This window comes from Dermochelys coriacea, chromosome 1 (genome assembly GCF_009764565.3).
Source record: "Dermochelys coriacea isolate rDerCor1 chromosome 1, rDerCor1.pri.v4, whole genome shotgun sequence".
Classification (NCBI taxonomy): domain Eukaryota; kingdom Metazoa; phylum Chordata; order Testudines; family Dermochelyidae; genus Dermochelys; species Dermochelys coriacea.
The window spans coordinates 212,455,239-212,470,681 of record NC_050068.2 but is presented as its reverse complement, the minus strand read 5'-3'; the positions used below and the strand labels follow the sequence as shown (position 1 = coordinate 212,470,681).

The following is a 15,443-nucleotide window of genomic DNA, read 5'->3' as shown; positions in this document are numbered from 1 at the left end:
AGCACAAAGACACTGACAATTGTAAACAATTGATAAACCTATATGGTTATTGCCCACCCAGTAACTCAGCTCTTAGAACAGAACAAACCCTCCCTTCACAGCCCACCGGATATCTGTAAGCACTCTTCCCTCCCCATCCCCCCCGCCACCTTTCCCTCACAAAGTAGCCACAGATACTTTACGTATGTATAGAGTTCATTTTGATTACGTTCTGTTCCTATTTTATCTTTGTTCAGAGTTTTTTCTTGACTTGTAGCAATGTCTGTTTCTGTATGCACAAATAAATGCAAATAAATAAATAAAATAATGTATATAACTGGCCACGGTGGCAGCATTTTTTTGAAGCTGTTTATCAGTCTTCGCGTTACCGTGAATAAACGCTCTTCGGTATTGTCTGTGCCTGCCTAATCCTTGAGAGGAAAATTTTCTTTTGCCTAACATTACCAGGCAAAATAAAACAAAGCACACAAGTCTAAGCCTAATACACTAAGAAATTGATTTCAAAAAAATCTCACCCTCAGAGATGTTCCAATAAGCTTCTTTCATAGACTGGACTCCTTCCTAGTCTTGGCCCTATCCTTTCCCCCGGTACACTTCTTGTTAGCTCTAGCTCAGGTGGTAACTAGGGGATTTCTCATGACTGGAACCTCCTTTGTTCTGTTCCACCCTGCTATAGCTTTGGCACAAGGCGGGAATCTTTTGTCTCTCTGGATCCCCACCCCTCCTTCTAAATGGAAAAGCCCCAGATTTAAGATGGATTCCAGTACCAGATGACATGGTCACATGTCCTGTGAGACCCCAAGCCTTCCTTCTTCCTGGCCTGACTCACAGGAAGGCTTGCAAGTAAACAGAGCCATTTACAACCAATGGTCTTAGTTGATGGGAGCCATCAAGATTCCAAACCACCATTAATGGCCCACACTTTGCAAAATTACAATAGGACCTCAGAGTTATATCTCATATTTCTAGTTTCAGATACAAGAAAGATACATTTATACAAATAGGATGACCACACTCAGTAGATTATAAGCTTTGTAACGATACCTTAAAGAGACCTTTTGCATGAAGCATATTCCATTTAAATTATTTTCACACTCTAGCATACTTTCATAAAATCATATGGAGTGCAATGTCACAGCGGGCTCCTCTAATACTCCTACCTCTAGTATCCTTTGAGATGATAGGGATCAATATTGTGGGTTCCCTAGGAAAAAAAAAAGTGTTCAGGACCAACAACACATACTGGTTGTGGTGGACTATGCCACATGATATCCAGAAGTGGTCCCCATGCACTCAACAACAGCATGAACTGTAGCAATAGAGCTAGTTCAATTTTTTTCTTGAGTGGGCTTGCTTACCGAAATTCTGACCACCCAAGGGACAAATTTCATGTTCCGGTTGTTCAAGAAGGATAGGACACTTCTCAAGGTTAAGCCTCTCAGGACCTCTGTGTACCATCCCCAAATAGATGGCCTAGTGGAGAGGTTCAATCAAACCTTGAAAAACATGTTAAATAAATTTGTACACACTGATCCTCACAATTGGGACCAACTCACACCCTATCTTATGTTTGCAGTTTGAGAGGTGCCGCAGGCATCAGTGGGATTTTGCCCATTTGAGCTGCTTTATGGCCAGTGATCCTGGGGGATACTGGACCTTCTTAAGGACACATGGGAAGCAGGGCTGACTCCAGCATGTTTGCCGCCCCAAGTGGAGGAAAAAAAAAAAAAAAAAGCCTTGCCGCCGAACATGGAGGCAGAATGATAGTGCGGCCACCGAATTGCTGCCATTGACCGAAGGAGAGTCGCGTCCCATTAGGATAAGGCACGGGGGTGTGGGAAATGGACAAGGGAATTAGAGAAGCTAATTAAAGGGACACAGCAGATGGAGTAGTGGCGAGCTCAGGTTCTGCCCCCATGCCCCATTGGCTACTGGGGGGGAAGTGGTCTGGACACTGATGCACCCCAGAGTGGGAACTGAACTATAGTGGCCCCGCTGGAGAGCTGCAGCCAGAAAGCCCAAGAGGATGAAGATATTGTCACCAGAGTGGATGCCCTGGGGCACTGCTCTATCCCAGAGCAGGGACAAACTCAGAAAGAGTGTGCAGGTACATGCACTTGGCCAAGGGGGTGCTCACGAGAGGCAAGTGTGCCCCGTTAAACTCACACATTGTGCTTGCTCTGTCTCAGTGAGGCCCACATTAAAGAGTGTTGTGTGATCTGCATATTGTTCAAGAAACAGATTCAAGAGGCTTGTCCTGAAACAGCACCTGCTCAAACAGGCCATGAGGTTGTTTTGGCACCAAGGCCCTTGTTGAGTTGGAGGTCACCCTCGGGCTCCAAGAGTACTGTTGCTTCACGTTCAGAGTAGCACCTCTCTGAAGAAACAGAGGGGCTGCTTCCTGTCACCTGCGTCAAGGACAAGGTCACATAAGACTAGTCAAGACAGCTCATCTTCTCAGGGGAACACTTCTGCCTCCACTAGGAAAAGCATGGACTGGCACGCAGTTGGTGCTAGTGTGTGGGATGGCATGGGTACCTCTAGACCTTCCCCGGTACCAAGTAGGGAGGTTAGAAACCCCATACTGTTGACTCCAGTTCTGGCCCCTAGGCATCCATTGAATCCGTACCAACAAGGGAGATACAGGCACTGACTGTTTCCACCTTGGCAGCATACAAGGCGGCTACAGGCCTATTCTACCTTTTGGCCCTGATCTCTCCTTTGGTCCAATACTTCTATAGCCCCATCAACTGCTTGCCACTGAGCCCCCAGGTCTGGCGGCACTACACCCCAATGTTCCCCTTCCACATGTTGGGATTGGTACAGGGAACCTCAGTACTGGGAATCTCCTCAGCACTGCTGCAGGTGGCACCACAAATGTTACCTTGGCAGCTTTTACCACCCTCGACGTCAGTACCGTCAGACACGCTGGTACTGCTGTTGACTTTGGGATTGACACTGCTTCCAGCACCTGCATACTTGGTACCAATGGTACTGCTTACATGCCCATGCCTTTTCCTGCCTCGTTCTGGGCAACAGATGTCAGAATGCTTACTCACTCCCTCTGGTTTTGCTCCTCCCAGATCTCTAGGATCCTGAGGCTCCTTGGTGTCTGGGTCAGGATCATCCTCCTGCTCTCTGTAAGCTGAGATCATGGAGCTCCCACTCTTTGTCTCACTTGAAGACAAGATTGCTGGTGAGGTCTGCGTTGGTGACCATCAATCTGCTACAGGGCCAGGCACCAGAGGTCCTTCTCCCTGCAGAGCCTCCAGAGCCACTGCCCAGGTCTGTCAGCTCTGTAACAGAATCCAGCTTTGAGCCAGTTAAGGACCTTGTCTTGTTCTCTGGACGATTCTGTGCTGCCTGACTCATGCTTCCTTTCACTACCAGAGGATTAAGGCGTAACAAGACCTTTTGCAACATGTAACTGCTTCCCTCAGTATCCAAGTGAACTTATTGCAAGAGAACACCCACAAATTAGTGGATATGCTGCAGCCATCTGCTCCTGGGAGAGTTGCCCTCCCTATCAATGAGGCGGTCCTTGAACTGGCTAAGGCCCTCTGGAGCATTCTGGTTTGGGTACCGCTTGCAGCTAAATGCATGAAAAAGCACATATTCATTCCCCATGTAGGGGTTTGAAGGGTTTCACTCCCATCTGGCCCCAAATTCCCTAGCTGTAACTGCAGTGAATGACAGAACCCAGCAGGGTAGTTTTAAGTCCACCCCCAAGGAACGGGACTAAACGAATGGCCCTTATGGGCAGGAAGATTTACACCTCGTCTTCCTTACAGATGCAAATTGCTAACCAGAAAGCCTTGCTGTCCAAATACAATTTTGTTAACTGGGCAGCTATGTCAAGCAGCTGCCCCGAGGCCTCGCAAGAGGAATTTGGGGCATTTGTCACTGAAGGCTGCTTGGTGGTTAAGATGTCCTTGCAGTCCACGCTAGATGTTGGATACCTCGGCCCTGGTGATGGCCTGAGATCACCATGAGGAGGGCTTCCTGACTGCAGAATTCAGGCATTGGCCCAGCTGTCCAGCAAACTATTGAGGATTTGCCCTTTGATAGCCAAATGCTGTTCTCCAACAAAACTGATAAGATGCTGCACTCCCTCAAAGATTCCAGGGCTACCCTGTGATTCTTGGGGGTGTACATACCTGCAGTGCAGACATACCACTATGGCGTTCGGCAGCAGCAATATCATCCACAGTGCCCTTTTGGCCAACTTTTGCCTCCTCAGATGCAATGGGACTACTTCAGAAATGGACAGATCCCACAGAAGGAAGCAGTTGGACTCAGGGTTGGCCAGTCCACATGACCTACCCTGGCACCCCCCCCTAGTGTCCATTTTGACTCCTTGGTCCAGAGCACTGTTCCTGTCATTGCTCCTCCCTCCCCTTTTAGGACAGGCTAGCCCACTTTTACAATGCTTGGGGCTCAATCACTACCGACAGCTGGGTCGTAAGTATCTTCAGATCGGGTTATGCCATCCAATTCCTCTCCACATCTCCTCTTCACCGTCTCTTCATATCCCTCTTCAGGGACCCGTCTCATGAGATACTGCTCCTTGATCAGGACCACTCACTGCTGCCAGTACTTTCTGGTACCCACACACAAAGAATGGGGAAGACCCATCCTTGACCTTCTTGGCCTCAAATATATCTGGTACATGAGGTTCCGAATGGTCACTTTATCAGCTATGCCACTGTAGAAATTCTAGTGTAAACTAACTCCTAGAGAGGATCGATGAAGGAATAAGGAGAAGAAAAAAAAACACCTGTTTTCTTCACAGCGCAGAAGATACAGGACCAGAGTCACATCTGAATGGAGCTTTGTGTAAACTGACTTCTCAGAGTAGGGTTATTTGTGTTATAATTTGAAATACACCTGAGGGTCACCCTGTCCCAAAACCACCGACCAAGATTTATTAAGGGTCCATCACTGTGGTGGCATAATTTACTCAGCAGGTGAGAGCTAGGGGCAGGGTAGTGTTACAGCATGATAAAAGGTTATTTAATGGTAGACAAGATACTACAACTGGTTGTCAAAAAAAATTACATAACATATTTAAACCTGGAACAAACAGAACTGGATTCCACCTAACTACAATAACACTTTATAGATGAAGAATATAGATAATATAAAAAGTGTGTGTTCATTCAAATCATTCTATCATTTACTACTAAGTGTACTTAACTAAATATAACACACTTAAATAAAAGCTATATCTACATCTCTGTATGCACAAGCTATTATTTTCTAGGTTATTATTATTTTCTTCAAGGTTCCCCTTTGCCCAAATACCTCATTTGGTGCTGGATAATGACCAAGTCAGATTTTGAGCATTAGGTGCCTTTTGTGAGTTCCTGATGGGATGAACTTGACTCATGATATTCACTGGTCATTAGACCAGACTCACTGGAACCAATGCTCAGGAACAAACAGGTATGGATGCTCAGGAACACATAGTCAAACATGAACTGACTTGACCAGCCAGCTTTAAACTGACAGGGACCCTCTCCTGCCTGCCTGTCCTGCCCAGCCTCTGCCTCTCCACTCACTCTGGGTTGCTCTCAGTCCCAGTTTTCCTCTATCCCTCTGGCTGCCCTGTCCTCTCATCCTGTTTCTCTCCATTTACTCCCAGACTCTTTCTCTCGGTCTCTCTCAGGCTTCCCCCGCTCCTGTTCCTCAACTGTCCTCCTCCAATTGCCACTCTCCCTGCCAACCCCACAAGGGGAGAGGCCACCTACTCCCACTTTCTCAGAGGGAGGGGCTATCGCCTTTCCATGAAACAAAGACAGAGCATTCACCCTGAGCACACCCTAAATGATATATCCCAAAAGGTCAAACCCCTTTACCTTGTTTACATTTGCATTGTACAGGTGAGTCAGCCAGGGCATGTTGGACAACATTATAACTTATAGCAGGCTATGAAATACTCTTGAGTTCTACCAACTGGAATTATTTATGAACTGTTTAAAACAATCTTGTGTCTGGTTCTCCTTTGGTTTGCACTTTGGGTAGTTATTTCTGCCTGTGCAATCTGTATGTACAGTGGGTTTCAAACATGACATATTCAGAATGGCAATCCTTCATATGCACTTTGCCTAGTAAAAGGTTCAAGAAGTGGACAGCCAGGCCTTTGTGTGATTCTGGGACAAAGCAGAATATGTTTTTGATCATTAACAATCTGTTGACCACATCCCCAGTACTAGCATCTTATGACAGTTCCAGTCATCTCCGCAAACTAAACAGCTGTGGTTGCATTGAGGTGCTACTCCAGAATGATTGGCTGCCTGTAGCTTATTGTTATGGGCTGGGTTAAACCCCACTGAAACTGGTGGATGTAACTGCTGCCCTTCCATTCTGGCTAAATGACCGAGAATTTAAATGCCCCTTTGTTCATCAATAGCTGAAATAATAGAGGCCACTGCCCCAAACACAGGTCCATATGGCAAGGCTGAGCAGAAGCTGTATGATATGGCCCAAAGGATTTCCCAGGGGCTGACACAGCAAATGCAGGGTTGGGGCATTGACTGGTGGCACTATGTGTATTACTGTGTTTTTGAGATAAGCAGAACTGCAGGAGAAAACACCAGAGTGTAGAAGCAGCAGCAAAGCCAAGGACACAGCCATAATAAGCACTGGGAACATGGCCCTGAGAAAAGCCTAGAGAGAGCTTTTGGGCTAAGTGCTGACTGGAAAGGGGCTTGGAGCTGTGAGCAAAGAAATTGTCTCTTGTTTTATTCCCGTCATGTTCTGGGGGAAAGCACTTTGTACATTTCTTGGAAATAAACAGAAATGCATCAAAGAATATTGGACTCTACCAATAATTTCTCCTAACTGGGACAACCTGCAAAACCTCAAAATTCTGCCCCAAGCCTCAACATTCATGGAGGATAGTTCTACAAATAGTTATTAGCCAGGATGGGCAGGGAATGAGCAACAGGGAATGGATCACCGTTGTGTTCATTCCCTCTGGGGAACGGATTACCTGTTCTGGCCACTGTCAGAAGACAGGATACTGGGCTAGATGGACCTTTGTCTGACCCAGTATGGCTGTTCTTATGCTCTTAACTGCTCAGGTCAAAAGAGGTAACAATATTATTCTGTGAGGGTTTCAGATTCCAAGAGCAGTTACACCCAACTAGGGAGAGATAGTCTGGCAAATGTATGGGTGTGAATGTGGTATACAAGATAGTTGCAAGGTTTGATAATTTCAAGCTTATGAGAGACCAACAGCCACTAGTGACACAAACAGTAAAAAGCTAGCCCCTTATTACAAAGGCAAGTGGTGAGATTTAAACCATTAGGAGAATATGAACCATGGAAGTCCCTAGTGAGTGTTTTTTTTTTTTTGTTTTTACACACACACACCCGTACACCCAGAGAAGTAGAAGAAAATATAAATACTCTTTCTGGAAGATTGCAATGGAACATGACTTTATTTCTTAGACTGCAGAACCCCAACACACAAGAACCACTCTGCCCCCCCAAAAGGAGGATGGTCCCTAAAGCAGAGATGACCAGGAAGATACAACTCAAAGATCCTTCCCTACTTATTGTGTCACTTGATAGGCTGTGGAAAGGAACAACTTTAGAACAAAAGCTGGTTGGAAAAATCAAAAAGTATTTCTGGCAAAAAAATTGAGCGAAAAATCTTTGTGCTAAACTTTTCTGTAAAAAAAAATATTTGTTTTCTGAGGGAAATTTTGAACAGATTTGAAGAAAAAAATTTCCAGTCAACATTTTGAAACCAGATGAAAATTTGTCCCTGTGTTTTGATTCTTTAAACTAAAATGCTGAAATAGAACATTACGTCAAGATAAAATGAAAATCATTTTAATATTTATGTGAAATTGAAATTTATCAGAATAGATATTTTCCTGTAAAAAAATTGTTTAACAAAGCCATCTTTTTGGAGGGCCATCTATAATTAGATCTGTGTGAGAAAAAGGGACACACCTGGGTCCAATAGCCATGGATGTTCTTCTAGATTTGCAGCACCATTGTCAACATTAAAAGGCATCTCCTCTCATTTTGGTATTATGGACCACAGTTTGCCATCTCTGAATTAGAACCTTTTGGGGGTATAGGATGATTTCAAGTATATTATCTCCACCTCCCCCGCCCATGAGGGAATAAAATGCTGGAAATAGCAGCTCAAGTTGCTAAGAAAATTCTGTAGCAAAAAGACCCATATTAGCTCATTTGTAGCGCAGGCCCCATGTCAGTTATCAGAATAACCTTGAGCAGCTGCTCATGGGTCAACAGATAAGAATGTTGCCAGCCTTAGAGATAGAACTTCATCTTAAGTGCTCCATGCTTAAAGGATGCACACAGACACAATAAATAATTTTATCCGCCCACTAAGAATCTACACAGCTCCAGAACTCAGCACCTTCTGCTGCACTGAACTATCAGCTCACTTCTTAGAAAAAAAAATCACCTGCATCACAGAGGGCTTCTCAGGACACTAATAACTACACGTCAGACAAAAGACAGAGAATGCAACCTTCCTTTAAATTTAACCCATTCACCCAACTGGAAATCTAAGAGGATCCCAGATCCTCCATTACATTGCGACTTTGACCCTAATCTTTCTTGCCCAGTGAAAGCTGTGCGCGCCTCAGACCCCTTCTAATAGAAATCATCCTCACTTCCTTTGAGGAGAGAATCATAGAAAGAAGGGATGAAGAGACTTGTTTAGTTCATCCCCCTGCATTGAGGCAAGGCCAAGTAAACTTAGAATATTCCTGACAAGCATTTGACTAACCTTCTCTTAAAAACCTCCAATTTTATCTGTAAAAAGAAAAGGAGTACTTGTGGCACCTTAGAGACTAACAAATTTATTAGAGCATAAGCTTTCGTGAGCTACAGCTCACTTCATCGGATGCTGGACCACATTTCCCTATTCCGCTTCTGAGAATGTCACATGGGACTGTATCAGAAACATTACTAAAGTCAAAATATAGCATGTCTATTGCTTCCCTCATCCATTAGCCAATAACTCTGTCAAAGAAGATATTAGGTTGCTTTGGTGTAATTTATTCTTGACAAATCCATGTTGGCCATTCCTTATAGACCTATTACCCTACAGCTGTTTACAAACTGATTGTCCACTACTGCTCCCTCACCGTCATCCCCCCACATTGCTGGCTTCCTCCAGGCCTTGGGGGTGCTCAACTTCCTGCTCCATCCCATGCCCCACCTCCACCCACCCCCTTTCCCCAAGCCTCCACACCATCTCTTCCCATTTCTGCTCCACCCCAGACCTCACCTCCACCTGTGCCCTTCCTCCAAGCCCCAACCCCTGCCTCTTCCCACCCAGATCCACCCCCTCCTCCAAGCATGCCTTGTCCCTGCTCCTCCAACACCTCCTGCATGCTGTGAAACAGCTGATTGCGACAGGTGGGAGGTGCCGGGGGGGGAAGGGGGAGCTTGGTTGCTGGTGGGTGCTCAGCACCCACTAAATTTTCCATGGGTGATCCAGCCTTGGAGCATCCATGGAATCAGTGCTGAAACATCCCCCTAAATTTAACATAATCCAGCCATTACTTAATAAACCATTGCTTGATTCAGCCAATCTCTGCAGCTACTAACTGGTATCTAACCTCCCATTCCTGTGCAGGCTAATGGTGAGGTTCACCAAGGGTACACTGTGTTTTACAACCCACTGCTATAAGTCTGAGAGCACAGGTCTACAGACACAGGCTCACTCCCCTGCACTAAAAACAGTAGTGCAGAAGCTGCCACTCGTGCGGATGTTTGGGCTCTGAAACCTAATCCCTTCCCTGGGTTTCATAGGTTAAGCATCTACATAATGCTGTAACGCGAGCCCCACAAACCCAAGTCTGTAGACCTGGACTCCGAGACTGGTTGCTGCAGGTTTTAAAACACAATGTAGATGTACCCAAAGGTCCCTCCAACTCTACCTGTAAGGCCAACAGTCTGGTCCCCTCCCTATCAGGCTTCACATGAGGACATGCAGCAGAGCTGGCACTAGTGGCCCTGATGGATGATTTACTCCTGGCCATGGGCAAGAGCTATACATGGGCAAGGGTCATACATCCACGACGCTACTGCTGGAACTCCACATAGCATTGTTGGTAACTCTGACTCAAAGCCACTGGAAGTCAAGAGTGGATTATTCAAGTGAATGCTCCTCCAATAACTTCTTAGAGTAAGTGAATTAAAGTGCTCTTCCAGTTAGGAATTTTAGCAAAAAAAGTCAGTAATGCAGTAAATACAGTACTACTGCTTTAACAACAAAATTCCCTTTAGCCCATTGTAAATTATTATCCCAAGGCAAAAACCAAAAGCCCTTGTTAAATTGGAATACAGATTGGAAAAGTATGGGTAATTTAAAGAACGTAAATCGTTGAGAATATTTTAGATTTTGGAAAAAGAACCCCACAAATATAAGAAAAACATGGAACCTCTAAATTAAGGTTTAACTTTAAAATTCAGTTAAGTTAACCAAACAATATTTACTCTCCTTCTCTTGACCATTTTGGGGATTAAAGGAAATTGGCTTATAGCTGAATGATTTCAGCTCTTCCGTGCTTGAATTTTAAGTCCTTTAGCACATGTTCTTTTCAGCATACTAAATTGCATGGGATTCTTTAATCAGAGCCTTTGTTGGGGATACTCCATGCACTAAGGGGGAAACATTCCCCATATCATTAATCTATATTTCCTCTAGTATATCCTATGAGGGATTGTGTTGAGAGATATAGCCAGATTCTGACACTCTTCCTCATGCTGAGCAGCACCTAACTCTACAAGTGGTCCCACTGGACTCAGCAGGACTATTCATGCAGCAAGGACCTACACAGCACGAGAAGTTTCTCAAGAATGAGAATCTGGCCCATATATAAATGCCCATTTGTAGATATGGAAAGCACCCCATTACTGAGGGAGGGTGGCAGAGAACTCCTGTGCCATTTTAAACGGTTATTTAATTCAAGCTCATACAACATGCTCATGGTCTGTTGGATTATGAACTTTTAACTAGACACAAGTGTGATGATATTCCTGTTCCACAGAGCCACATTAAAGGCAAGAAAAGCAATACTTTAACCAGCTCCTATTAATACTCTCACCAGACTGTTCATAAATGGAATCCACGGACACCCTCTCTCTCTCTCCCTCTCTCTGAAAGGTACAAGTTACGCCCATTGTAGCTAATGGAAACCATTCTGACTCTGTGGAGAGAATAGGGCCCCATATTTTCACATTAAGCCTGTCAGTGTGGTTACCCAGGAATCCCAGTGGAATTCTCTGCTGCTTCTCTCTAGTGAAGTTCAGTTTTATTGTGAGATCAAACTCCAGCTAATTCTATTTGAATTTCTTGGGAAGTTCAGATACAAACTCCAGACAGAGAGAACGATGGTGGGCAACTGCCCAGGGCACTGTGGTCAGGGGGACACCATGGCCAAGAGGCAAGGAGCAGGGAAGGCCTAGTGTGTGAGGTCGTGGAAGGGAGCTCGGGGCAATGAGCGGGGGAGGCAGTGGGCCCCCAGGGTGATGGGGGAGCCCAGGGAGGCAATGGGGGCCGGAGGAGAGTCCCGAGCGGGGGTCAGGGGCAAAGGGGGGGAGCCCAGGGAGGCAGCAGGGCCCATGGGGGTGAGGGGGAGTTCAGGGAGGCATGGGGGTGTGTGGGTGGGAAGCCCGGGGAGGCAGTGGGGGACAAAGAGGCCAAAATATAAGTTCGCCCAGGGCACTAATTTCCCTAACCCCAGCCCTGACCTCACATTAGCTGCTCCTGAAAATGTCTTGCTCTGCAGTCCCCAGCTTCTACCCTCCCAGACACAGAGATGTTGCAGAGCTATCTGTGATCTGCACATACCAGGTGTGATACCATGGTTTGTCTCTAGCAAAATATCTGAGGTTTTAAAATCTGATTCCCATCTTCAACTTCACCGATTTATACTTCAATGTCTCACACTGCACCAACTCAAAGAAACAGGCTGTTACTGGACAGTTCAATATCTTGACATGTGGATCGCTCAAACCCTGCTGAAGTTGGCCCAGCACATTTGACACACACAGCATAGCAGTGTTATTTAAATTCTATGGGCTGTATGTCTGGAATTATTTACAGGTCCCATACTCAGGCACAGAGTTGGACAGGGGGATGAGACTGGATTTCACAATATAGAAGCCCACTTTGCTTGTCTTGTAGTAAGTTTCTTTATCAGGAATTTCTAAGCATTGAAGTCAGTCTTTCCTTGAAACCAAATCTGGGCTCACAGTGCTACAAGAGTGGGACAATTCATAAATACGCACAGTCTGTAACTGGGTAAAATCTATGATTACTGTAAATATATAAACCTCTTCTCTCAAAATCACCTTTGGGAGCTAATCCGAGACACAAATTTACTTGAATTCAATTGCCTGCTTGCCCTTTGTCCACTGACTTCTGGAATAAAACACATTTCTAGTGGATTCAAAATTACATTCCCAGTTCCAGTCTGCCCAGCTCAATAAGTGAAATAAAGCAGGCACTTACCCATGGCAACCTGAAGAGAGAGGAGAAACAGCCAAAGCAGCTGAGCAGAGATATGCCTCTTCATTGCCATCCTGACCCCGTGCCCTCCTGACACTGTACTGGCTTCTGTGTCTGACAAGTGACAACAAAGCACTTGCAGGGAAATATATAGATTCAGAGGCTGGCATCAGCTGCCAGAAGGAACCAATAGAAACAACATTCACCTTTTTAGACATTATCAGAGAGTTTATCTAAAACTTTATGCAGCCAAAACATCCAATACAATTCTAAAACTCCAGCTGTGACCATATATGAGTGACGAGTCCGCTTCTGATGTCATGTTCGCTTCAGTCTCGGATCATCATGTAACCACCCTCCTTGGCATAGGGCAGAACAGCGTGAAAAATGATTCTGCCTTATTAGGCAAATAAATGTGGAGCCTTGAATGCTGATCATTGTATAATTTGAGAAAAATAAACCTCCAAAATCCAACCCCTCAGAGATGTTGGGGTCCAGTTTTAGCTTCACCACTAAAACCACACAGCTGAGACAGTACCCCTGGGATCAGCTGCATCAGAAACACAGGGAACCACCCCTGCTCCTCCTGTGGAACTTAGACTGCTCAGGGCCTCCTGAATGGAGCATGAATGGCAGTGGTAAATTGGAGGGAGGAGTGTGTCATAGAGCTTCCTTCTTAACATGTGACTATCACTTGCAACAGAGGCTTGTAGGGCTTTCTGTTCAGGCTGTTAGACCTTGTTCTTAATGCTTATTGATTTGATTACGAATAGAGCCCATTGGGAATTTTCCAATGGACATCCAGACTCTGTGGCTCCAGACCAGACCCTGTACACAGACTGCCTCAGAGTTGGGGATGTCCGGGCTTCCAGGGTCCCCTGAACCTTAGCTGAACTGTAACCTTTGGAGCTTGGATTCTTAGGCTCAGATTTCACTTCCGCTTGAGCCAGGGCTCTAAGGACTTCCTGGCAGCCAGTGGAGAGTCAGGAGTTTAGAAATCCTAGGAGACACAACTGAGTTCTCAGGCTCAATTTCCATTAGACATTTTCAAATGAATTTCTTTTTTCAGATTTTTTGCTTTCATGGGAAATTTCAACTTTTTGTTCAGAAATAGAACAATTTTTTTTCAGGAATGGAAATTCCGACTTTTGACCAGGTCTGGTTATCAGTGACTATCCCTGGTGCTGCAGTGTAGTTAGCAACCCTTTCCAGGACTCTCAGTGCAGGCCAGTGTTTAGGGCTGCCCTGTGTGGTAACTCTAGGATACACAATCTGCATTAGTCCGCCTGGCAGCTAGAGAGAACACCAGGGTCCTGCTTGATTGCATCAGTCTGGATAGAGCTTCTGTTGTGTAGTCAGTGCAGCTGAATCCCACCTCTCCTGTACCAAGGAGAGCACTACATTGGCCATAAGGACATGAGGCCCCCTCGGTGGAGACATCAGCAAGGAAAAACAATGGAGCACATTATGTAACACATTCAGGCAGTGGTTTTCAAACTGGGGCGTGCCCTCCTAGGGGGAAGAGAGGACCGTTCAGGGGGGTTGAGTGGTGATGTTCAGGCTTCAGCTCAGCACCGCAGGGCTAGGGGAGGTAGTTCCACCTGCACCCCCAACTCACCTCTTTTTGTCTAGGTTGGGGAGGCGCAACCAAAACTTAACTCAAAGTTTGAAAACCACTGCATTAGGGGGCTGGTGGGTCCTTAATTTTGCATGGCAGATTGTGTGCATCAGTGTTACAAAGTGTAACAAGGGGGTAGGTGGGTCCTGAATATCACCAAAAAATGGGATGAGTAATTAATGGACAGCCCCCACCACCTCCACCCAGTGGAAAGGTGGCCCGGGGAGGGGCAATCAAAGATTAAATTCAGCCTGAAGAAGCCATGTGTCAGTGTTGAAGAATGGCTCACTGGCTGGCCTGCCCCCAGTGGCTGGGCATGGCATAGCAGGTTCCCCCTGACAACAGACACTCCAGCCCAGCTGCAGCCTGCTTCTTCTCAGGACTTGGCCCTCTGGCTAGCTCACTTATAGTCCTTCCTTTCCAGGATAGCAGAGAGCCCCACAGATAGAAGTCCAGCAGCCTCACACTGAGTTTTTGATCCAAGTCCAAACTCACTAGTCCTTCCACCCTTGTTCTCCAGGGACCTTGCACCACCCTTCTCAGTGGGCTATCAGAGTTCTCAGACCCTCCCTCTCCTCTGGATTGCAGCCCAAGGACCCTGTAGTGAGCAGGCAAAATCTGTGTGTTCAGATCCCACACACACTGCCGCCCTGGGCTTCTTCCTACCTCAGTCTGTCAGCAGACCTTTTCCAGAGCCTCTTCTAGGCCCGGTATGAAACTGTATTTTTCTCAGCCTCCGTGACCACTCCATGTTCCCAGGCACCACAGCTTCTCCAGGTTCACCCTTCTTTCTGGGCCAGAACTCACAGGGCTCCTGCATGGAGCTCCCCAAGCCCTTTTGGGCTGGAACATTCCTCCATCTTAAGTTCCCCCTGTGCTCCATTCCTCACCTGAGCACCTGCCAGTGCTTTCTCCTTGGAAATCCAGATCCTCTCTTTTATCAAGGCTCACTGCCAGAGCTTGCTCCACACTTGTGTTTTCTCCCTTTCTCCTCCTGCACTTTTGCCAGAGTATTCAAGGGAGGATCTCAAGACCAACTCTTCCCCTGAGCTTCCCTCTCTCCTTCTGCCATTCCTTTTTATTAGTCACCCAGCTCCTCCCCAGCTGGGTCTCATCCTTCACTGGGCCAACCATGCCCAGTCATTTCCACCAGGTGCCTTATTTGAGCTCTCCAGCTCCCTCTAACTCTGTCAGTTCCAGATTGGATATATACCCCATCACTGTAGGTATGTGTTAGAGCAGGCTTACCTGAGGAGAGTTTAGCATGAAATTTTAAATCTGCCCCTCACAGCAGGTGTGGTGCAAAGCAGAAGG

At 46.1% G+C, this 15,443-nt stretch overlaps 1 protein-coding gene across 2 annotated transcripts in view; it reads right to left on the bottom strand.

The window, feature by feature from the left end:
- Positions 1 to 15,182, bottom strand: part of LOC119853746 (scavenger receptor cysteine-rich type 1 protein M130-like) — a 69,932-nt gene extending 54,750 nt beyond the window's left edge. The window contains exons 1-2 of one of the 2 annotated variants that reach the window (XM_043513399.1): positions 15,020 to 15,182; positions 12,515 to 12,625 (exon numbers count right to left, since the gene is read on the bottom strand). In XM_043513399.1, the coding sequence (XP_043369334.1) occupies positions 12,515 to 12,584 (70 nt within the window). In that variant the 5' untranslated portion in view covers positions 12,585 to 12,625; positions 15,020 to 15,182. The remainder of the gene's footprint in view (positions 1 to 12,514; positions 12,626 to 15,019) is intronic. The other variant, XM_043513397.1, reaches the window with a different exon arrangement.
- Positions 15,183 to 15,443: the final 261 nt, after the last annotated feature.